The sequence below is a fragment of the Dreissena polymorpha genome, chromosome 12 (assembly GCF_020536995.1).
Source record: "Dreissena polymorpha isolate Duluth1 chromosome 12, UMN_Dpol_1.0, whole genome shotgun sequence".
In the NCBI taxonomy this organism is placed as follows: Eukaryota; Metazoa; Mollusca; class Bivalvia; order Myida; family Dreissenidae; genus Dreissena; species Dreissena polymorpha.
The window spans coordinates 25940163-25965037 of record NC_068366.1 but is presented as its reverse complement, the minus strand read 5'-3'; the positions used below and the strand labels follow the sequence as shown (position 1 = coordinate 25965037).

At 35.5% G+C, this 24875-nt stretch overlaps 1 protein-coding gene across 1 annotated transcript; it reads right to left on the bottom strand.

Moving 5' to 3' along the window:
* Window positions 1–685: 685 nt before the first annotated feature.
* On the bottom strand, window positions 686–24875 carry LOC127853613 (uncharacterized). Its single transcript, XM_052388279.1, has 5 exons — window positions 24746–24875; window positions 16609–16815; window positions 9850–9945; window positions 8100–8204; window positions 686–4278 (listed from the first exon to the last, which is right to left on the bottom strand). The coding sequence occupies exons 1-5, from the start codon at window positions 24846–24848 to the stop codon at window positions 4070–4072; spliced, it is 720 nt and encodes a 239-aa protein (XP_052244239.1). The 5' UTR covers window positions 24849–24875; the 3' UTR covers window positions 686–4069.

Sequence of the window (24875 nt, the reverse complement as noted above, 5' to 3'; positions counted from 1 at the left end):
AACCATTTTGCCCTGTGTCGTTTGTACCTAAAAATGTACTGTTGCTACAGGGTTGACACTTCAATTAGATATGAACGAGCATATGAACACATTTTCATATCTTGGTCTGGATTTATTCGATATAACCACAGTTAATGAACTTTTTTGCCAGAAAATGCCATTTTAACATGTCGCGCATATAATTTTCTAATTACGATATATGAACAATTTTCTTCGCCAAATCAACTTTTTATAACGTGTTCGGGCATTGCTTAAAAGGCTGAATGCGAGTCATATTTCAAATTCTCGTTCTTATAATTACTTCCGGTACCGCTTAAAAAGTTACAAACGATTAACATGCTCAAAACGACTTATGACATTAATTTTACCCACCAATTCCTTTTTACAACCATTCCAGTACAGCTTAATTACAAATAATTATCAAAATTACTTCAAATAAGGTGGGCCTATCCTTAAGTATTGGAATAACAGGTTTTATCAAGTACATGTTGCATGAAGACAACAAGTGATGATCGATTTGTTTGACAATAAATTAAGCAATTCAGACAGTGGGGTTTAATTGTTCGACAAAGCTGTCTTCTTAGTATCACGCCTCTGTAAATAGAAATAATATTAATCATTAGGCGCTTTAAGAACACATTCGCCCAAATGCTGTTGAGCAACGGTAATAAAATAGAAACCACCCTTATGCACGCTACACAAAGCTTTATTTCAAACTCATAACCATCAATATTTTAGTCACAGCATCTTAAATGAATCAGGTTAACAAAAGTACCAGAGCTGTAGCTGTAAAATAGGTGTACGAAAGCTATTATAGATGCATTAGTAGATTTGAAAAAAAAGGATCTATAACGTTTAGTCATTGTTTAGTACTGGATCGGCTTTCGTTTTATGGTGCTCAAAACTATTCATGTAATGCCTTTAAACAACGATCTATCTTTGAATTTGTTCAATAATGGTAATAGAATATGCATACCAATAAAGCTAAATACACTTAGGCTAAATGCTCTTTTCAAAGACAAATTCTGTTACGAAGCAAACCTGTGTGAACTACATGTACCAAGCAGCCATATAATGCTCGTCTGTTTAACCCTTTGCATGCTGGGAAATTTGTCGTCTGCTAAAATGTCATCTGCTGAATTTCTTAAATTAGCATTTTTTTCATTTTTTTTCAAAGAATACTATCAGTTTGGATCCTGATGAGACGCCACGTTTTGTGCATCTCATCTGGATCCAAACTGTTTGCAAAGGCCTTCAAAATTCGGTTCCAGCACTGAAAGGGTTAATTAGATTATAATATCGATAAAGTCACTTACAAAACATATTGGAAAATTATGCCTGAACGGGATTGCCAGAGATCAATGCAAAATATAAACTTTCATTACATTAGAAAAGATAATTTATTTAAACAAATCATGTATAGATATTTATTTCACCATCTACAAGCTCATCTTGAAATTATGTAAATAAAAGGATAGTTATTTAAAGGCACTATTATGTAATATAATAATATACTACGTTTGATTCGCATAAATATGTTGTGCACTTATAATACAAATATGTATGACTGTTAATAAAAAAATGTAAGTTCTGGTAAAGTATTAAAAAACAACGTTTTTAACATAAAAAGTCATCAACAAAACAGCTTATATATAAAATTGGCACTTTAATATCATAATACTATTGAACTGTTTTACTATTAACTGGGACACAATCTGGTCTTTTGTATTATATACTAAAATTAAACCAGTATTTATGCATGATTAAGTATAGGAGCAAAATAATATGAAGTACACAAGCAAAATGCTTATAGTTTGAGAAAAACTAAATGTTAAAACACATGCAAAATTCAAAATTGACAGTAAATAATCTTTTTTCTAAAACATGATAAAGAAATAGTTTTAATGCCCTTCTTAAGGCAAAAAGTAAACCATCAAATGGTAAATAAGAACACTGCTCACCCGCAATATTAATTAAATAAAAAAGTAACTCACATCATAGAAACAAGGAATGTCAGATTCCTTGTCAGAGTACAAAGACGAACAGTACAAAATGTAATTTTATTAATTTAACAAGCAATTCATTGAATTGATATCCCCACCAAATTTCGTCATTGATTTCTATACACCCATGAAGTTTCATGTTGATATCTTATATAATTTCAAATTTGAGTGAGTTTCTGAGATAAAGCCCTGAAAAGTTTGTGACAGACGGACACGAAACGCCAATTCTATATCCCTCCGCCTTTGGCAGGGGTTTAAAAGCTGAAACGATAACTCAAGTCCCTTGACATTGAATTATAACCTTGACTTTGGCTGTTAACCTAGGGGCATAAGAATTGCACATCACCCATCTTATGGAATATGTATTCACATAAGTATTATATACCCTCTAAAGAATAGAGGATACAAAATAAAGCCAATGACCTTTGACTTTGTGACCTTGGCTTCACTCTGGTAAATGTATCTAACACATACTTTGGGTATGGTATTAATAATCAGAAGTAATATTAATAAACTCCAAAGCAGTGAAGTTACAGAAAAGAATTTTTTTAAATTTAATGTTACATTTTTTAGTGACCTTTATTTTAATCTTGACTTTTAAACAAATAGCACAGAAGTCGTGTGGTTCACATCATATCGTACCATAAAAGGGAATTATTATCCAGACATATATAAAATTTGTTCTGACATAAATAGCAGCAACATAAAGCCATGACCTTTGACGTTGAATATACACCTAACCTTTCACATAAATAGAATCATCATAAAGTCCTGACCTTTGACCTTGGATATAGAACTAAACTTTCACATTAATAGCAGCATCATAAAGTCCTGACCTTTGAACTTGAATATAGATCTAACATTTCAATAAGAAGCATGATAGCTCTATAGACACATGGGAACTCATTAAAACTTGTAAAAAAAAATCAGAGACATTCAAAAACTCAGAACAGAAACAAAACTTCATAACTTTCACCTTGTTTTGTGACCTTTACTTTTCTTCAAAGCGCATAGGCGTCGCATAGAATGCATTGTCTGGTAATGCAGGATTATAATACACATACTTATAAAAAAAATCCTTCCAGGCAGGTAAATGTTACAGAGCTGCAACTTAATCTGGTCATACGGATCACCCACCAGACACCCATCCCTAGAAAGGCAGTTATACCCAGACACCCAGCCCTAGAAAGGCAGTGATACCCAGACACCCAGCCCTAGAAAGGCAGTTATACCCAGACACCCAGCCCTAGAAAGGCAGTGATACCCAGACACCCAGCCCTAGAAAGGCAGTTATACCCAGACACCCAGCCCTAGAAAGGCAGTTATACCCAGACACCCAGCCCTAGAAAGGCAGTTATACCCAGACACCCAGCCCTAGAAAGGCAGTGATACTACCTACATGCCCTCCTTCAGACGCAAAACATTGATCAAAAGGTCAAGTTGAATTACTATTTTTAATGCATACCAGTTATTTTCAAACAAGTATTAATAATTACCCTGATGTGTAAACAAAACACGCACAACAATAATATTTTTGCCTTTGGCAGACAGGATTTTATCAAAAACTACATGTAAAGTCAGAGTGTGCCATTTTTTCACTCAAAATATCACCTGAATATTAATTTGTTATAAAAACAACCTTAATTGAACTATAGACATTCAATGAAAAAGCAATGAATTATACAATCATTCGCAAAATGTTGTTTAAAAAATGCCTTTTTTTTAAGTTAACATAATTTGTTGACATTATTTTTGCAAATAAATTCTGAAATTACAAGCCATGTTAAAAAAACAAAACTTCAATTGTTGTAATTTAAGTTGTCCAACCAGAATCTTGGCACTTGTTGGTTTTAATGGTAGCGTTTCCAAAATCATCAACAATAGAGCAGGCATAATAATATTTATATTGTAATAACTATTTACAAATATCAAGTCCAGATCTGAATTATCGTGAAAAGAGATATGTTAAGAAAATAATCTCAAAAACAACACAGAAAAAAAACTAAATATTACTAAAGTATTCTCCCTCCTTTATACAACGAACAACCTTCAAATCCCCTTGTTCTTTACTCAGCATCATTTTTGGACAACATTTTATCTGATCGGAAAGGAACATCTTTGAGAGCATCCACGGACTTCAGGCTGCCCTTTGACCAGAGGAGAGGACCATCTGATGACCCCTGGGTGACCTTGACATTCGGAGGAATGGTGAAACATCCCAGATTTATCTCCTCGACCTTGATTTTGAATAACTCTGCCTCAATTGATGCGCATGCTGAAAAAGATACGATGGACTGTACCTTTGAAATTGCAAATATTTGTGTATAAGTGATTTAAAATTACAGAGCCATGCATGATCAGAGGGCGTAATCACATACAAACAAGATGACGACGTCCATGCCAAGACAGTTATTTTTCGCCATTTTTTGCCCTTTATTACTTGTATTAATTTTCTAAATGCCACTCACTTTCCAGCCATATCAGCAAAACCTGATTAGCTTTATTTTGTATTAATATTCCCTTTTTTCTCAACTTTACTTGCTGCGAATTTTCGTAGACGGAGCTGATATTTAATGAAACGCAATATCTTTCTGATATGGCTGGAAAGTGAGTGGCATTTTTACAATTAATAAAAGTAATAAAGGGTATAAAAAAGAAGAAAACAAGCAAATGTGTTGAATTGATATCCCGCGCCAATATGCTTCTGGACACAAAAGTGTTATATTTGACACTCAAAAAAGCATTTTTACAAGATACAAAAGGCCATAACTCCGTTATTAACGGATGTTGTACAATTCCATTTGGCGTGCATCATCCTCTTATCCATATATATACTCATACAAAGTTTCAATAAAATCCCCCACAGCACTTCCAAGATATGGCTCTGGACACACAAAAAAGCATTTTTTCAAGATACAAAGGGCCATAACTCTGTTATTAAAAGATAGTGTACAATGCCATTTGGCGTGCATCATCCTCTTTTCCATATATATACTCATACCAAGTTTCAATGAAATCCGCCATAGCACTTCCAAGATATGGCTCCGGACGTACAGAAAGATGGACGGACAACGCCAAAACAATATCCCTCCGCCAATGGCGGGGGATAAAAACAGTCAAGGCATGGTTGTCACCATCTTGTTTGTCACCTGATTACGCCCTCTTATGATGGCCTTGTAAAACACACCTGAGTACTCAAGGTTTACTTTTGAACCTACATGATCCAGATTCTAACTTGGCATTTATAGTCTATATATGCATTCTGACTAAGTTTCATCAAGACTAAGTCCTAAATTGGGCCTCTAGATTCTAGATTGCTAAAAAGATTTGTGTGAAAATTGATCTTCGACCTTGTGGTTTTAATTAACATGACTAAGATACAAACTCTGTCTAAACATTGTCAATATAAACATTCTGTCTCAGTTTCATCAAGATTGATTCACAAATATGGTCTGTAAAGTGGCTACCAAAGTTTTTCTAAGATTTAAGCTGGTGACCTAGTTGTTGGTAGCACTTAACCCAGATATTAATCAGTCTAGATGCTGTCAAGATAATAAGGTGAATTTTTTTATCAAGATGATTTTAAATATGTGGCCTCTAGAGCAATAAACGGCTAAATAAATTTAATACAATATGCACAACAACAGACGGCAGACATAGTCTAACCACAAAAGCTCATCATGAGCCCTTTGAGCTCAGGTTAGCTAAAAATCAACTACGTGGTACACAATTTCAAAATAAACAAGAGTGCCAAACTGTCACAAGATACGCCCGTTCGGAGGTTTTGGACACCATGCTTAATGCTTGAAATGCACTAAGTGACCTCGAGACCTAGTTATTGACCCGGCATGACCCATATTTGAACTTGACCTAGATATCATTTAGATGTAACATCTGACTAAATTTGGTGAAGATCAAATGAAAACTACTTCAATTAGAGAGCGGGCACCATGCTAAATGCTTGAAATTCATTATGTGTCCGATCGTGACCTCGTTTTTGACCCGGCATGACCCATATTCGAATTTGATCTACATATCATCTAGACTCAACTTCTGACCAAATTAGGTGATGATCAGATGCAAACTACTTCAATTAGAGAGCGGACACCATGCTAAATGCTTGAAATGCACTAAGTAACCTTGTGACCTAGTTTTTGACCCGGCATGACCCATATTCGAACTTGACCTAGATATCAACTAGATGCAACTACTGACCAAGTTTGGTGAAGATCGGATGAATACAATTTGAATTAGAGTCCGGACAAAGTGGCGCCGTTGAAAATGCACTAATTGACCCTATGACCTAGTTTTTGACCCGGCATGACCCATATTCGAACTTGGCCTATATATCAACTAGATGCAACTGCTGACCAAGTTTGGTGAAGATCGGATGAATACAATTTGAAATAGAGTCCGGACAAAGTGGCCCCTTTGAAAATGCACTTATTGACCCTATGACCTAGTTTTTGACCCGGCATGACCCATATTCGAACTTGGCCTAGATATCAACTAGATGCAACTGCTGACCAAGTTTGGTGAAGATCGGATGAATACAATTTGAATTAGAGTCCGGACAAAGTGATGCCTTCCGCCCGCCGCCCGCCGCCCGCCGCCAAGGGGTTTCACATAATACGTCCCGTATTTTATACGGGCGTATAAAAAGCACTTTTTAAGCTGTAACTTCATTTGTTTTTGTTTTAATTGAAATGATGAGGATTCATACAAATTTGGATTTTTATTTGATCATTTAGGTGCTGATCTTTTTATATGACTGACATAAAACTTCGGACTTGAACGTTCATGGGATATTTGATCTCATGGTTAAGGGGACCCATGAATATCCACAACAAATAAGTGTTAAATGAATATTATTGGTTTCATGGTAATACGGTTTATTAATCCCAAAATTGAAGGCTGTGCAAGTATATTATTCCCAAAATGGAAGGCTATGCCAGAATATTATTCCCAAAATGGAAGGCTATGTCAGTATATTTTCCCAAAATGGAAGGCTATGCTAGTATATTATTCCCTAAATGGAGGGCTGTGCCAATTTCCAAAGCAATAAAAAAAGCCGTGTAATTATTTTGTAGCCACCATTATTGTATTAAAGATCAACGTTCTCCACCTTTGTTGTCATAAAAATGATTGTGCACATATACCATTCATTATATACTAAGTCACTTGATTATTTTCAGATTCAACAATTAATATCAAACTGAAACAAGGGCTGTTTGTAAAGCATGCATGCCCCCCATATGGGCTGTCAGTTGTAGTGGCAGCCATTGCGTAAATACGTTTTTTGTCACTGTAACCTTGACCTTTGACCTAGTGACCTGAAAATCAATAGGGGTCAGCTGCCAGTCATAATCAATGTACCTATGATGTTTCATAATCCTAGGCGTAAGCATTCTTGAGTTATCATCCGGAAACCATTTTACTGTTTTGATTCAATGTGACCTTGACCTTTGACCTAGTGACCTGAAAATCAATAGGGGTCATCTGCCAGTCATGACCAATGTACCTATGAAGTTTCATGATCCTAGGCTAAACCATTCTTGAGTTATCATCCGGAAACCGTTTTACTGTTTCGAGTCACTGTGACCTTGACCTTTGAACTAGTGACCTGAAAATCAATAGGGGTCATCTGCCAGTCATGATCAATGTACCTATGAAGTTTCATGATCCTAACCTAAATGTTCTTGAGTTATCATCTGGTGGACGGACCGACCGAGGGACCAACCGACATGTGCAAAACAATATACCCCCTCTTCTTTGAAGGGGGGCATAATAAGTGCTTGATCTTAACTTTTATTTATGTCACAACATTTCTGTTGGAATTGCATATCATTTATCAAAAGACTAAATCAAACCCTGCAGGCCGCAGTGGTGTAGTGAATACTGTATCCACCTAGCAATATGGAGGTCAAAAGTTTGATCCCCACTGTGGGAGCATTCTTAATATTTCTCCATAGACACCAAGTTCTGGTTCTAGTCCCAGGAAACAGACTTGAGAGCGTTTCAAATAAGCCTGAGGCTTTCTATGCAATCAAGCTAAAATAAATAGGTTAAGAAAACACACACAAAAAACGTGCATACCACTGAAGGACCTTGGGGTGACTGTGATCTGGCTGAGGCGGATACACAGACTGGCATACTCCTTTAGGTAAGGAACATCCACACACAGGGGTGGTGGGTTGCGGGCTGAAATAGACGAAGTCAAGAAGGTAAGGTTCATCCACACACAGGGGTGGGTAGAGTGGGGGTGCGGGCTGAAAAAGACGAATACAAAAAGGTAAGGTACATCCACACACAGAGGTGGGTGGGGTGATGGGTGCGGGCTGAAATAAACGAAGTCAAGAAGGTATACATCCACACACAGGGGTGGGTAGAGTGGGGGTGCGGGGCCGAGCTGAAATAGACGAAGTCAATAAGGTGAGGTAAATCCACACACAGGGGTGGGATGAGGTGTGCAGGCTGAAATAGACGAAGTCAAGAAGGTGAGGTACATCCACACATAGGGGTGGGATGAGGTGTGCAGGCTGAAATCATGAAGATGAGGTACATCCAAACACAGGGGTGGATAGGATGGCGCGAGGGTGCCGGCTGAAATAGAGGAAGTTAAGAAGGTGAGGTACATCCAAACACAGGGGAGGGTAGGATGGTGCAAGGGTGCCGGCTGAAATAGAGGAAGTCAAGAAGGTGAGGTACATCCAAATACAGGAATGGAGGGTTGCAAACTGAAAGAGAACAAGTCAAGAAGGTGAGGTACATCCTAACACAGGGGTGGGATGAGGGGTGCAGGTTTAAATAGACAAAGTCAAGAAGGTGAGGTTTACCCAAACACAGGGGTGGGTAGGATTGGGGGGGGGGGTGCCGGCTGAAATAGAGGAAGTCAAGAAGGTGAGGTACATCCAAACACAGGGGTGGAGGGTTGCAAACTGAAATAGAGCAAGTCAAGAAGGTGAGGTACATCCAAACACTGAGGTGGAGGGTTGCAAACTGAAATAGAGCAAGTCAAGAAGGTGAGGTACATTCAAACACAGAGGTGGAGGGTTGCAAGCTGAAATAGAGCAAGTCAAGAAGGTGAGGTACATCCAAACACTGAGGTGGAGGGTTGCAAGCTGAAACAGAGCAAGTCAAGAAGGTAAGGTTCATTCAAACACAGAGGTGGAGGTTTGCAAGCTGAAATAGAGCAAGTCAAGAAGATGAGGTGCATCCAAACACTGAGGTGGAGGGTTGCAAGTCAAGAAGGTAAGGTTCATCTACACACAAGGGGGGGAGGAGTGCCGGTTGAAATAGAGGAAGTCAAGAAGGTGAGGTACATCCAAACACAGAGGTGGAGGGTGTTGGGCTAAAATAGAGCAAGTCAAGAAGGTAAGGTACTTCTTACAAGGGGGTGGAGGGGAGTTGTGGGCTGAAATAGAGGAAGTAAAAAAAGATACTGTACATCCACACACTGGAGTGGGCGTGTGGGAGGGGGGGGGGGCTCAAATAGAGGAAGTCAAAATGGTAAGGTTCATCCACACACTGGGGGGGGTGTGGGCTGAAATAGAACAAGTAAGTCACATTCAGAGCTTCAGATAGGACAGGTATGTGTTGTAATGGCATTTATTCTAAAATAATAGTACAATATTAAATAGATGGTATGGGCAAGTCTGGTGAATATGTTAGTTATACTAAGTAATTTAGACCAGATAGTAAGGAAATAAGCATAGAATTGTTGAAGTGCAAAAAGTTAACTTGTGATGATTGAGAGACTAGCTTGTGAATCCTAGCTTAATAACAAAAGTTCCTGAAATAGTCTCCTGTCCATTAGATTATTCACTTAACACAAACCAGCACTTACCAGACACAGTTTCGTTGATGATGGTTTTACCATCCACAGTCACAGTAGCAGATATCCCATACTCAGGTGCAGGCAGATATGACACATTCACGCACACTGGAAACAAAACATCATACCTTTAAAAAGCAAATTCGTTGAATTGATATCCCCCACCTTCTCCTCATTTAAATCTACACACCTATTAAATTTAATGTCAAAATCTTATATAGTTTCTGAGATATAGCCATAGAAAGTTTGTGACAGACAGACGGACGGACTGACAAACTGACGAACAGACAACACCAAAACTATATCCCTCCGCCTTTGGTGGGGGATAAAAAAACAAACTTGATATGCTTAGAAATTACTAAAATGTTTGTTTTTGTCTTCTTACAAAAGATATTAAACGGTTTCCTTGTTTTTTAAATGCACTTTACCCAGATTTAAACCCCACCTAGATATTGTACAGATAAACATTCTCACCAAGTTTAATAAGAATTGAGTAAAAAGTGTGCCATCTAGAGTAGTTTTAAGGTTTATCTCAAATTTGACCTGATGCTCTAGTTTTTTCATGAATGTGACCCAGATTCGAATAAGGCCTACATGTTTGTCAAGATAAACATTCCGACTATGTTTCATTACAAATGAGAAACAAATCTGGCATTTCGGGGATAGCAGGTGTTTCCTAAGAACTTATCTTGTGATCTAGTGTTTTGACCCAAAATAATACTCAACTTAGATTATGTGTCTTGATAAAAATTCTTACCAGGTATCATCAAGATTGAGTCAGTCACACATGTAGCCTTAAGGTCACTGGTGGTTACAAGATTTTTGTAAGATTTGACCTTGTGCCCTAGTTTTTTAATGCACTTGACCCAAATTCAAACTTGGCCAAGAAATTGTCAAGATAAACTTTATTACCAAGTTTCATCAAGAATAAGTAATAAGTCTGGCATCTGCAGGAAGAATACAATTTTACTAAGATTTCACCATGTGACCTAGTTTTTAAACATAAAAAAAATTAATAAAAGATTCAAACTCAGCCTCAACATTGTCAATATCTACATTCTTACGAAGTTGTTCATCAAGTTTGAGTTATAAATGTGACCGTTAGAATGATTACCAGGTCTTCCTAAAAGTTGACCTAATTACATTCACAGAATAATGATTGCGCAGAAAAACAAGTTTCTCTATTTTATTTTCTGCCAATGCTGCTTTTCATTTAACAAGAGCACCGCCTTGCGGGTGCAGACCGCTCATCTATTTTTCTTTTTAAAGGTGTAGGGACCTATCTCAATTTCAATCACAAAGGATGGAGGGGTGGAGTGGAGAGGGGTGTATAGTGTGGGGGTGTGGTCATTTATTACATTATCTTCCAAAAATGAAAAAAAAATATATATTTTTTTTGGGGGGGGGGGGGGATTCTTGGGTGCGATGGTCGGACGGTATTTCAAAAATAAAATAAAAAAAATAAATATTTGTGTTTTTTAACCATGTTTGAAAAAAACAAGAGATGTGTTTGTCAGAAAAACACTATTGCGCCGCTTTGAATTTTTAAATATTTTTTTTTACCTTTGACCTTGAAGGATGACCTTGACCTTGAACTCCACCACTCAAAATGTGCAGCTTTATGAGAAGGCCGCTTTGAAATATTATTTGTTTGACCTTTGACATTAAAGGATGACCTTGACCTTGAAGGATGACCTTGAACTTCCACCACTCAAAATGTGCAACTTCATGATAACCCCGCTTTGAAATTATAATTTTTTTGACCTTTGACCTTGAAGGATGACATTTACCTTGAAAATGACCTTGACCTTGAACTTCCACCACTCAAAATGTGCAGCTTCATGAGAACACCGCTTTGATTTTTTTTTTTTAACATTTGACCTTGAAGGATGACCTTGAACTTGAAGGATGACTTTGACCTTGAACTTCCACCACTCAAAATGTGCAGCTTCATGAGAACACCGCTTTGAAAAAAAATTTATTTTTTTTTACCTTGAAGGATGACCTTGACCTTGAACTTCCACCACTCAAAATGTGCATCTTCATGATTAAAAAAAAAATTGTTTGACCTTTGACCTTGAAGGATGACCTTGACCTTGAACCTACACCACTCAAAATGTGCAGCTTCATGATAACGCCGCTTTAAATATTTTTTTGACCTTTGACCTTGAAGGATGACCTTGACCTTGAAGAATGACCTTGACCTTGAACTTCCACCACTCAAAATGTGCAGCTTCATGATAATGCCGCTTTGAAATTTTTTATTTGTTTCTTGACATTTGACCTTGAAGGATGACCTTGACCTTGAAGGATGACCTTGAACTTCCACCATTCAAAATGTGCAGCTTCATGCGAACGCCGCTTTGAATTATTTTTTTTTACCTTGAAGGATGACCTTGCCCTTGAACTTCCACCACTCAAAATGTGCAGCTTCATGAGGACACCGCTTTGAAAAAAATTTATTTTTTTTTTACCTTGAAGGATGACCTTGACCTTAAACTTCCACCACTCAAAATGTGCATCTTCATGATTTAAAAAAAAATTGTTTGACCTTTGACCTTGAAGGATGACCTTGACCTTGAACTTCCACCATTCAAAATGTGCAGCTTCATGCGAACGCCGCTTTGAATTATTTTTTTTTACCTTGAAGGATGACCTTGAAGGATGACCTTGCCCTTGAACTTCCACCACTAAAACTGTGCAGCTTCATGAGATACACATGCATGCCAAATATCAAGTTGATATCTTCAATATTAAAAAGTTATGGCCAATGTTAAAGTTTTCGAACGGACAGACGCCATATATTTGACATTTAACCTTGAAGGATGACCTTCACCTTCACCTTTCACCACTCAAAATGTTCAGCTCCATGAGATACACATGCATGCCAAATATCAAGTTGATATCTTCAATATTGAACAAGGGCTGTTTGTAAAACATGCATGCCACCCATATGGGCTCTCTGTTGTAATGACAGCCATTGTGTGAATATGTTTTATGTCACTGTGACCTTGACCTTTGACCTAGTGACCTCAAAATCAATAGGGGTCATCTGCGAGTCATGATCAAGGTACCTATGAAGTTTCATGATCCTAGGCCCAAGCGTTCTTGAGTTATCATCCGGAAACCACCTGGTGGACAGACTGACAGACCGACCGACATGTGCAAAGCAATATACCCCCTCTTCTTCGAAGGGGGGCATAAAAAGTTATGGCCCAAAGCAATATACCCCCTCTTCTTCGAAGGGGGGCATAAAAAGTTATGGCCAATGTTAAAGTTTTCGGACGGACAGACACCATAAATTTGACCTTGAAGGATGACCTTGACCTTTCACCACTCAAAATGTGCAGCTCCATGAGATACATATGCATGCCAAATATCAAGTTGCTATCTTAAAAAGTGAAAAAGTAATGGCCAATGTTAATTTTTTTTTCAGACTGAAAGACAGACTGACTGACATACTGACGGACAGTTCAACTGTTATATGCCACCCTACCGGGGGCAAAAAAAAAATTTTGTTTGGGGTGGGGGTGGGGGGGGGCATAGTGTGAGGGTGTGGTGGTCATTTATTAGATGATCTTTATTTTTTTTTGAAATAATGGGGGGGATTGAAGGGGGATTCGGGGAAGGGGGGGGGCGGGGCGAATGGTTAGGACGGAGTCAATTGTGGTATGTCAGGTAAGAGTTGTTTTGTCAAAGTATCAATCGAATCGAATCATAAATAAAGAAGTTATGGCAATTTTAGCAAAATTTAATAATTTGACCTTGAGAGTCAAGGTCATTCAAAGGTCAAGGCAAAATTCAACTTGCCAGGTACAGTACCCTCATGATAGCATGAAAGTATTTAAAGTTTAAAAGCAAGAGCCTTGATACTTTAGAAGTAAAGTGAATCTAAACACAAAATGTAACCATATATTCAAAGTTACTAAGTCAAAAAAGGACCATAATTCGGTAAAAATGACAGCCAGAGTTATGCAACTTGTCCTTTACTGTCCCCTTACAACAGTTTGCGAGTGTTCCAACTTCCAAGTATGAAAGCAATATCTATGATACTTTAGGAAAAAAGTGGACCTAAACACAAAACTTAACCAAATTTTCAATTTTTCTAAGTATAAAAAGGGCACATAATTCTGTCAAAATGCCAGTCAGAGTTAAATAACTTTGCCTGCACAGTCACCTTACGATAGTTAGTAAGTGTTGCAAGTATGAAAGCAATGGCTTTGATACTTTAGGAAAAAAAAGGACCTACAGCTGTAAACACAAAACTTAACCAAATTTTCAATTTTCTAAGTATAAAAAGGGCACATAATTCCGTCAAAATGCCTGTCAGAGTTACATAACTTTGCCTGCACAGTCCCCTTACGATAGTTAGTAAGTGTTGCAAGAATGAAAGCAATGGCTTTGATACTTTAGGAAAAAAGTGGAACTAAACACAAAACTTAACCAAATTTTCAATTTTCTAAGTATAACAAGATGTGTTTGTGAAACACTATGTCCCCGTATATGACGTTTGACCTTGAGGGATGACCTTGACCTTGACCCTTCACCACTCAAATGTGCAGCTCCATGAGATACATATGCATGCCAAATATCAAGTTGCTATCTTCAATATTGCAAAAGTTATTGCAAATGTTAAAGTTGGCGCAAACCAACAGACCAACCAACCAACAGACAGGGCAAAAACAATATGTCCCCCACTACTATAGTGGGGGACAAAAAAAGCGCACATAATTCTGTCAAAATGCCAGTCAGAGTTACATAACTTTGCCTGCATAGTCCCCTTATGATAGTTAGTAAGTGTTGCAAGTATGAAAGCAATAGCTTTGATACTTAAGGAATAAAATGGACCTAAACACAAAACTTAACTAAAATTTTCAATTTTCTAAGTATAAAAAGGGCACATAATTCTGTCAAAATGCAAGCCAGAATTATCTAACTTTGCCTGCCCAGTCCCCTCATGATAGTTTGTAAGTTTGAATGCAATAGCATTGATACTTTATGAGAAAAGTGTACCTAAACGCAAAACTTAACCGGACGCCGACGCCGACGCCAAGGTGATGACAATAGCTCATAATTTTTTTTCAAAAAATAGATGATCTAAAAAATGATAAGGTTAACACAAAACACCACAAGTGAGAACACAAGTACTATTTTCAAACTCTTAAAGATGGAGCATTCAAAGTTTACCATATACAACTGGCTTTTTTTTCTCCAGATTTTTCAGTTGTTTTTCAAACCACAGCAGTCAGAAAAACTTTTCCTGGACAAGCAGGTTAACCAGTAATTTAAGTGCACATACCTTTGCTATTAAGTGACAACTGCCTATTTGAATCAGAGGTAGAGGGAGAATGGATGCACAAATAATTTAATGACCAATCACTTAACAACTACAGGGTTCGCCAAAACCGTCGGTCCGCCGGTCCTGACCGGCAAATTTTTTTCAGGACCGACAAGTGATTTAAGATAATCGGTCCGACTGACCGACACAATCGGATGAAAAATGGTTTCAAAAAGATCACTCAAATTGTATAATGTGCTATTGGATTAATAGAAGGTAAATGCTTTTTGTTCAACTTCTGTCAAAATCCTTTTTTTCTTACCTTCATTTTGATTTTAAAAGTTGGATTAGAATTGACTATCACATCCGAATTCAAAATCAATGGTCTTTGTTAAAAAAAGCAACCGAGTGCGTCCGCCATTTTGTTTGTTCCATTTAATTTCTCCACAACAGAAACCGCACGAACACTTGTTTCAACAGGCATTTGTGAGCATTTCTGTTTAATAGTTTCATTATAATATTGATATATTTTAATTTACATACCAACAATTTCTGAAATCAAAATTAGATTTTTCACCCGATGTACTATATTTCGGATATTTTAAAATTCGGACATAGGGATATTTATGTGTTGATTTGTTGTTGATAGTTTGTAGCAATATGTTTTGTGTTATTTCAGACAACAAGAATTAATGGTGGTAATTATTTTGGGCCTTTCTATCAAGAAATAGGTGTGAAATGCATTCATTTAATTGAACCTGGAAATCAACCACCTCAGCTAAGAGAAAATATTTTAACAATAGGTGTTGTTTTAGACCTTGTGAATTGGCTAATAAACAGAAATGAAGTCAACCAAAGTAGTGTGAATGGGTGTGTGCATTTATATCTAACTTGATTGGATGTCACCCTAACATTTCAAGAACACGGATTTGTAGAGCTGTGGAGGCTAAAAAACAGTTTGACAAAAAGAAGTCTAAAAAGTATGCCTTTGGTTTATATGTTGTTTATTATTAATATAATAATTGTTTAATTATATAGACATTGGACATGGTTTTATTGTATTTTAATGTGATCAAAACCAATAAATATCTTAAAGGTACTTCTTTTGTTGTGATTTGCTGTTATAATTTAGTCGGACAGTGGGACTGAGAGAAACTGTTTCGGACTGACAAACATTTCAAGTCTGTCAGTCCGAATGACTGACAGATTTTTCAAGTTTTGGCGAACCCTGCAACTAGTTGGGTCGGGAATCAAAACCTCAATCATCTGATTTATTATCCTCTGCCAATTGTGCTAGCCACAGGTGGCAACTCTTCAATCAAAGCTTTATTGACTAATTACCAGCTATAACTTCAGAGGACAAAAATAACACAAAGCTGCATTAACTTTCCTTTAACGAATAGCCTTACATGGACAAAAATGTAGAGTGTTACATATTATAATTTGGCAACCAGTAAATGTTATATAGAAGAAATAAATAAACATATAAGTGCCTGTATCATCCAGATGTATGACGTCCCACTTGAGATTTGCACAGCAACCACAGTTGTATCCACTGCAGACGCAAGAGCTTCCATTGGCCTGCACACTTTGTAATGATTCGAAATTCCTCACATACTTGTTCACGTCCCCTTCGCGGACTGATTGAATCTCTCTTAAAACTTTCTGGCTGAATAAGTTTTCCACTCTCTTGGGATCAGCTGCAAAGATTAAAACACAACATGTTATTGGATGATGTTTAATTCTCAGCAAAACAAGATATTGGGTTAAATAAAGACATATGCCCATAATAGAAGCCCTGGCTTATTGGCCAATAAGGATAAGCTCATGTCCCAAAATTAGGTCCATGTCAAGGTTAAAATTAGTTCTGGTGATGTGGCTCTGTTGAGTTTTATTGTAGCATCCAAGCAAGAATCAAAGCTTTGAAACATGTGGTGTTTTTTGTGGTTAAAAATCAGGGCCTCACAGTATCAGGCTCAATGGAAAAAGTACCGGTATCTATTTTTCCCAAATGAGACCTAAACATTCCCTATTAAAGGATTCCAAAAACCGATTTAGCTCATCTCCTATCCATCTCGACAAGTTACACCTTATTAAATATAATATTTAAAACAATTTTATTCTCATTTTTGAAGCATTTGTTAGCAAATAACACTTATTTCCCAATTTGGGTCAAAACACTAACCCTATTCCAAAAATGGTAATAAAAACAACACTGATCTTCAATGAAACACCTCATATTGGGTTGAGCCAAATGTCCAAAGGTGTGTTGATAACTGTCAAGGACATCATCCATTCAAGTATAAAATCTTTGAAGGAAGCATTATTAATGCAGTGTTTTTTCCACCAGTTTGGGAATGGGGTTGGAAAAAAAGGAAACTTATAGTCACTAGTGTTGCTGTTGTTTGTGCTAAATGCTTCAAAATCTTGAATGTGTGTTCAATATTGTATTAACTTAGGTTCAACTTATAGAGCTGGATGGGAAATAAATGTTGAGATTAAAAAAAAAACAGTTTGAATGTTCTCCCTTGAATAGTAATTAATGGCTCAGTTTTTACTACCAAATTAAGAAGAAACCGTCGGAGACGGGTGATGCTCCCCAATTAAAGGTCACAATATTGCACTATATATTAAGATAAAAGGAAACGTCTTGAGGGCACAGTAGTTTGGGTGACAAGAATTTTTTTATAGAAAATTTCTGTGAAAAATCATCCGACCAGAACCCGCTGATAATATGCACATCTCCTCTTGGTAGTGAAGCTTCCCATAAAGTTTCATTGAATTCCGGTCATAAGTTGCTGAGAAATGGCCCGGACAAGAATTGCACTATATGTACAGTTAATGGAAAATTTCTTAAATTTCAAAGGGCCATAACTATGTGAAAAATCATCTGACCAGAACCCGCTGATAATACAAATGTATGCACATCTCCTCTTGGTAGTGAAGCTTCCCATAAAGTTTCATTAAATTCCAGTCATTAGTTGTTGAGAAATAGCCCAGACAAAACAGTTGCACGGACGGACAGACGAAGCGGCGACTTAACAATTTTTTGGGGGAGCATAAAAATTATCTCCTGTCTATTAAATGCGGTGAGTAGCATCAATTTTCGAGAAGAAATTGAACATGGATAGTCAGGTCAATGTTGCTATTTGAAACAAACTGCGACTATTTATACACCCAGAAGAAAACATATTGCACTGTTAAACAAATACATTCACATCATTATAACGTTTCATAAAAGAGTAGCTTTATTTTAACTCTTAATTTCTTTCAACTTACTCAAATTATAAAAATGTCTGGAAAATACTCCTGTACAGTGTAAAATCAACTCCATTTACTGACCCCCAATACAGGCCTGGTACATACACACATGCACACACAAAACTGTTTTGTTTACATTCACTCGTAGAATAACAAACCTGGATGTATCATAACATTTTCATGACATTTATTAGTAACGGTCTCCGGTCTTTTCTCCCCCTGGACGTTTATCCCCTGGTCTTTTCTCCCCCCAAAGCCTTGACTTTTCTTTTTTTATTATCTGTATATTAAGGTAGGAGAAAATGAAGTATGTGATTGAAGAATGTTAATGAAGGAGCAATTTAGTTATACCAATAAATGTTGGTGTTGTTATTGCTTAATTAGTGAGTAGTGTTATTATTAATTAAATTTTGTTGTAAGTCTATAAGACTATGAAAGAAATAGTAATATAGCGACATATTATTTTAAGTTTCTGTTTTAGTTTATAAGTTAATCTAATTAAATAAAAATTGATTGTTTATCATTCTTGAATATTTATGAATTGATCAAAAGATGTTGTTTTTCACACTTCTTTGATCTGTTTATAAATACTTGAGACTGATAGAAAGTTCTGGAGCACATGGAACGACTATTCAAAACAGAAGATAACGCCCTTTGAACTGCTGAAGGTCATCAGTAGGGTGTATGGTGCAGCTGAGTATTAGTAAATGTGAATAAGTGCAGTTAAAAAACTGTGTTTTGTATTTTATCTGATCAGTTATTTTTGATAATATCATATGCTTTTTAATACTAAAAATATGTCTTGGTATAGATCTAACTTCTAAAATTGTATTATTACAATTTTAAATTCTTCATATTTTTTCTTCATTTAAATTATAACTCAATACAGAATATTATTTAATTAAAAAAATGTCTTGGTACAGATCTAACTTCTAAAATGATATTATAACATTTTTAAACATTCATATGTTTATTCTTCATTTAAATTATTATTTCATACAAAAATGTCTTGGTGCAGATATAACTTCAAAGTGATATTATTGTAACAATTTTAACACATTTTTTGGTTTTTTAAATTTATTTTAATTAATATTTATTACGAAAAAAAATATATTGAAACTTTCATTACATGTTTTTCAAAACTAAAATAGTTTTTGCTGTATACCATTATATTATGAGTAAAAATTGATGATTTGAAATAAAATAAATTAATTAGTAATTGTGTTGTGTTTCTGTTTAACATATATTTAAACTTCCATTAAATGTTTTACAAAACTAAAAATTCTTTTGATGTTTACCATGATATAGTGAATAAAAATTGATTATTTGAAATAAAATAAAATAAATTAATTAGTAATTGTGTTGTGTTTATGCTTAGTGATCAGTTAAAAATGAGCTAAGAAGTTGATTGGCGCACTCTTTCAAATAAACAAGGATAACACATTCCAATGGATGACACATTTCACCCATGTAATTTATGCAAGCATTTTTCACAAGAATGTCTTGGGGATTCACACCTGACCATTTCCACATCCTGTCCATATCCTGCCCAGTCCCAGTGTCATGAATTAAGTTAATTTTGATTTGACTTTCATTGTTTCATGATCATTTTAAAATTTATATTATACAATTTGGAAATATTTATCTTAAATTCAAAATTAATAATCAATATTCAAAATTCGGGTTGCTACACATTTAAATCACACACTTATTTTAGCAATTTATTTCAATTTGCTATCATTTATTGTGTGATCTAAATCTTAAGCAGTTTAACTTTGAAACAAAAAATAATTCACTTGAATAATTTAGTAACTTTTTACATTTTGTACATTAATACTTTGGCATTAGTAAATAAAAAGTAGCTTAGAATATGTTTAAAATAAATGTACATACTTAATTCAGATTATTGTATGGATTTATTTTCAAATATAATTCTTAGTAACTTTATTGTTAATAATTTTTCCTATTGGCTAATAAGTCTAAATGTTCAAAAATAAAAAAATATACTTAAGACCTCAAGTGGATTTTTTTTTCAGAAATGCAAATAAGACTGAGTTTTTTGTTTACATTTAAGTCTGATTATGTAATATCAATTTTATCTAAATATTATTTTTTTTAAAAGATACAACATAAAAATACTCAATTTCAAATAAATGCAAAGACTGTTTAAATAAATTAAACATTATAATGTCGAAATGACATACACAGACACTTTATCTATTTCATTGACAAATAATGAAAATGAAGAAAACTTCCTTTCTCGATGAGTTTGATTGATCACTGATTGAATTTACATTGTTAACAAAGGCATATATTTCATGAAAAAATCATTAAACAATAACTAAACTTGATACATACTTTATTTTTTTTTTTTTTAACAAATTACAAGTGAAATATGTAGGTTTTCAGATAATAATAATAGAGTTGCGTACCTTTAAACATTCAAGTACATCGTAGTCTGCGTCACACAGAATTACCCTATAAGATCGTGCACCTATTTTGATGACGCCATAGCGAGGTCCTGGGATGTGTTTATAGTAACCAATATATGTTTTTGTGAATATGTGTTTACTTGTATTAAATATGTGTTGTTTTAGATGAATTTCGTGAATAAATTGTATTGAACAGAATGGTTTAAACAAAACTGGTCTTCATAAAAACGAAATATGAACTGTGATAAGTTATCATAACTGTATTCAGAGGTCTAGATAAAGTGTATTTACTGACGGAAAATAGCTAAATAAAATTCTATTCACAATGAGGGCATAAAAACCTGTCACCTATTCTAATGACAGTTGTTTTGTTACAAAATTCCAAATGGACGCAGTGAGAACATTTATCGTAATAAGCCCAGGTCACAATCTTAACGTATGGTCTCGTGTCATCATTTGGGGGGTAAAATTTTCCGCATACACAGCATACTTTAATTATATTGTTGTGCAAAATACTCATAACAGAGAGCACAATACAAATTCGAGACGGGCCTCCAAGTGAAACTACCCTTAAAAAAATTTACATCAAAACATTGACAAACATGGCCGCCTCCGTCTGGTGAAAGATTTTATACATTGTCTATGGGAATGAGGTCAGAAAAACGGACAATTTATATTTATATCATATTTATTTATTTTTTCCTCATGATTGTTGTCTTATAAGCTGTGGAAATTCTTGCGTTACAAAAGTGAACAGTTTTCGGGCACGTGCGTTCAAATGTTGCTTAGAAGTTTACGTCATAAAAAATACACGATCTTATAGGGCTGCACAAAGTTATTGACCTTTTCGACATTTTTTTGAGGGAGACATCTCTGGGTGGATTTAGTGAGGTCAGGGGGGGGGGGGGGGGGGGTACTTGATCACCTACTGCAATGCATCTGCATACAGTTCTGTGTTGAAGCAATTATAATTTCACCCAATAATTTGCAGATATAACTTATATGGTATGATATTTTTTTGTAATTTTTTAGTCATCCTTAATTGGTTGTGTGTTGGGCTATCCCAATTTACTACCCCTCATGGCAGATTTGTTCAAAAGAAGACAAGTATCAATGTTTGAAGAATTGTTATTGCTCTTACAGTCTTGACGCTAACCCCAAGCTGGACAACCCGGAGCTAGTGATATGTATTAAATTTGGGCTATTAAAATTTCCTGATTCATATAGTCGGGCTTGTGGGTATTTTAATCTGTTCTATTAAAGCATAAAGATTCAGGCTGCCGTTAGTTGTTCAAAACTGCTAAAGTGAAGACTGCTTGTATATGTTGGTAAGTCTGAGACATTCCAACCAACAAGCAATAACTGTGACAGTCCAAATACTTTCTCATTAAAGTGTATGTGCAGGAGCTTGTGTGTGTGTTTGGTACAAGCTCATCTCAAAAACTGATTCACTATTTAGTTTTTAACCCAGGGGTGGCGAAATCAAATGTCCGAGTTGCCCGAGTCGTACATTTGCTTGTCTGGGCAACTGATTTTTTTCAATTAAGTTGTCCGTGGACAACAAGTTTTTTAAAAGTCGCGTCCAGGTATACAAAAATACATTGTATAAAAGCCGTAATTAAGTTTTACTAAACCGGATGTTGACATGCGATTACATTGTCAGTGCTATTTGCGGAGCAATCAAGCTAAAATACGTGCACTTTCCTGCGCAGTGATCTCCCTTATTCTATAAGAGACCGGGAGCATGCCGCATTTTCAACATTCGGCCCAACTGTTAGACAGTGTACAGACTGGTTTCTTTATATTTACAATCAGACGGAAATAAAAAGTATCAATCTAATTTAATCAAAACACGGTCTACCTTGTTATTTAAGACGACTTTAATGGTAAAGATGAAATTTTTTTATTTTTTTTTAACAACGGAGCAGAAACCCGAAGCTTTGAGCAGCCCACCTCCCAAAAAACTAAGAAAGATTATGATAAAAAATATGATCTAAGTAAACGCACCAGAACTTTTCAAGAAACTTGGCTAACAGATTTTCAATGGTTACCAGTTTATATAATCAAATTGCTACCAGTTGCGGAGCCTTAGTCTGATGAGGTCCACATATTGGACTAGTTTAATTTGTTAAGATTACAATGTACTTATGTTCAGCACATGTTTTAATAACACTAGCTTCGCAAGATTTAAAGTTTGAGAAAGTCTTTATATTGTTTATAATATACTGCTATAATGAATGTACCATTGAAATACGATAATAAACAAAACAAGCAAATCATACTCATTTTGATATATTCCACATTATTTAACATTAATCAATAAATGCGTTTATAATTTATATAAACATTAACGGACAAGTGAAGTTCAGCAACGGACAAGTTAAATTTCCTAAATGGTTGTCCGTGGACAAGTATAGTTTTTTGAGATTTCGCCATCCCTGTAACCTAATAGAAGTAAAACCTGACTGTAAAATGAATACTATCATTGTAAAATTTTGTTGTTGGGATGAAATATTTTAAACTGTAATCCCTATGATTAACACAGAAAACATTAACCGAAAGCTTATTCCTGTTGATGTAGCAGAGCTAAAAGACCTGGAAGTATAGATGGTTAATGACTGATGTTCTTTATGATAATACTAGTAGTCTAGTAGGTACTAGTTGGTTTGTCTTTTTGGATACATCTACCCGGTTATAGTATTTTTTTTTTTCATTAATAAAATGGGGTTAACGTAGTAGTCCTGCTCAGTGGTTGAATCTTCAGGAAATTTTAACATCAGCACATAGTTACAATGTATTTGATACATGATGCCAGTGACCCTCAACTGCAATTTTGGTAACAGACAGGGTAGCCTAAGTCGTAATTATTTCTAAGAGATGAACCCGAGTTGAGGCTTAAACTTACCAACCCATGAGTGAGTCAGAGATCAGCACTCTACCGGTTTAACTGGCCGGGGTAAGCTTGGAATTGTGGACTTACTTTTTCTTAATAATGATCTTAAATACTATTATAGTTGTCAACAATAGATTTGTATGTATTTTAAAAGCACAACAAGTAAGGCTTGCAACAGAAGTAATAAAAATATATAGATTATTATACAATTTATAAATTTAACAATAAAGTAGTCTTATGTTTACTGAAATGTGCAAATACATGTACCAATTGGTTTTTATTTCTGAAAATTTAGAAAAATGAGCCAATATAATAAAAAATGTTTATTTTTAATTAGTGGGTGGGTTAAAATTAACTTGCACTCAAAAATTATAAGTCTGGGGTTGTTTTAATTTCTGACACTTCAGCACACAGTACAGTAACATGAGTAAGGTATGATCTTGTTATTTTTGTCAGTACCGGTAGTTAATTACGTAGTTCTTCTTGAATGCTCTGAGCTTTTATGAGTACATACGTACAGCTCATACCCGGATACCCGGAGGGTCAATAGCTGGGAGTTGGATTATTGCAACTAGTTTATTACGGAGCCGTTAATTACAATGATACTGAACTATTTTTTGAGAAGATTCAAGATGGTCGTTGAACGTTATAAGAAAAATTATGATTGTTTTTATTAGTTGTAAATCGGCAATTTATCGCTTTTATTCTATTTATAGTCAATATAGCGGATAGGTAAGGTGTCTACTGTAGAGCTGTCAGAACACCGCCCCCCCCCCCGAACCCGTAATCTCGCGTTATCTCGGCAGTCTCGTTACGCGTAATTTAACAATGTCGAAAGCGTGATTAGGAATGGAGGTAGCTGAAATAATTCGCGTTCAGAAGAGTCTGCCAAAGCAAAAAAATCATCAAAAAACTCTAAGGCGGCAATTTATATAGACTAGAATAGAGGAATCATCACATCCAGTTTAAAGGACAAAGTTGCTGTTTTTAACAGTTTTCTTAAAACTTTTTGCGTTACAAGTTGTGAAAAAATACTTTACTTACCTTTGAAATCGTTGTTTATGTTCGTCAATGAGTTCAAGGCGTCTACTGGTAAAATTACATTGATAAATACCAACAAAACCAAAGCGAAAGTTGTCGACTCCATTTTCCTCACTCGAAAGCTACTTCCGGT

Coding starts and splice junctions, on each gene's coding strand:
- LOC127853613 (XM_052388279.1), bottom strand. CDS start 24,848: ATGGAGTCGACAACTTTCGCTTTGGTTTTGTTGGTATTTATCAATGTA. Junction 16,816..24,745: donor CATAAACAACGATTTCAAAG/GTAAGTAAAGTA, acceptor TAATCTTTGCAG/CTGATCCCAAGAGAGTGGAA. Junction 8,205..9,849: donor CATCAACGAAACTGTGTCTG/GTAAGTGCTGGT, acceptor CGTCTATTTCAG/CCCGCAACCCACCACCCCTG.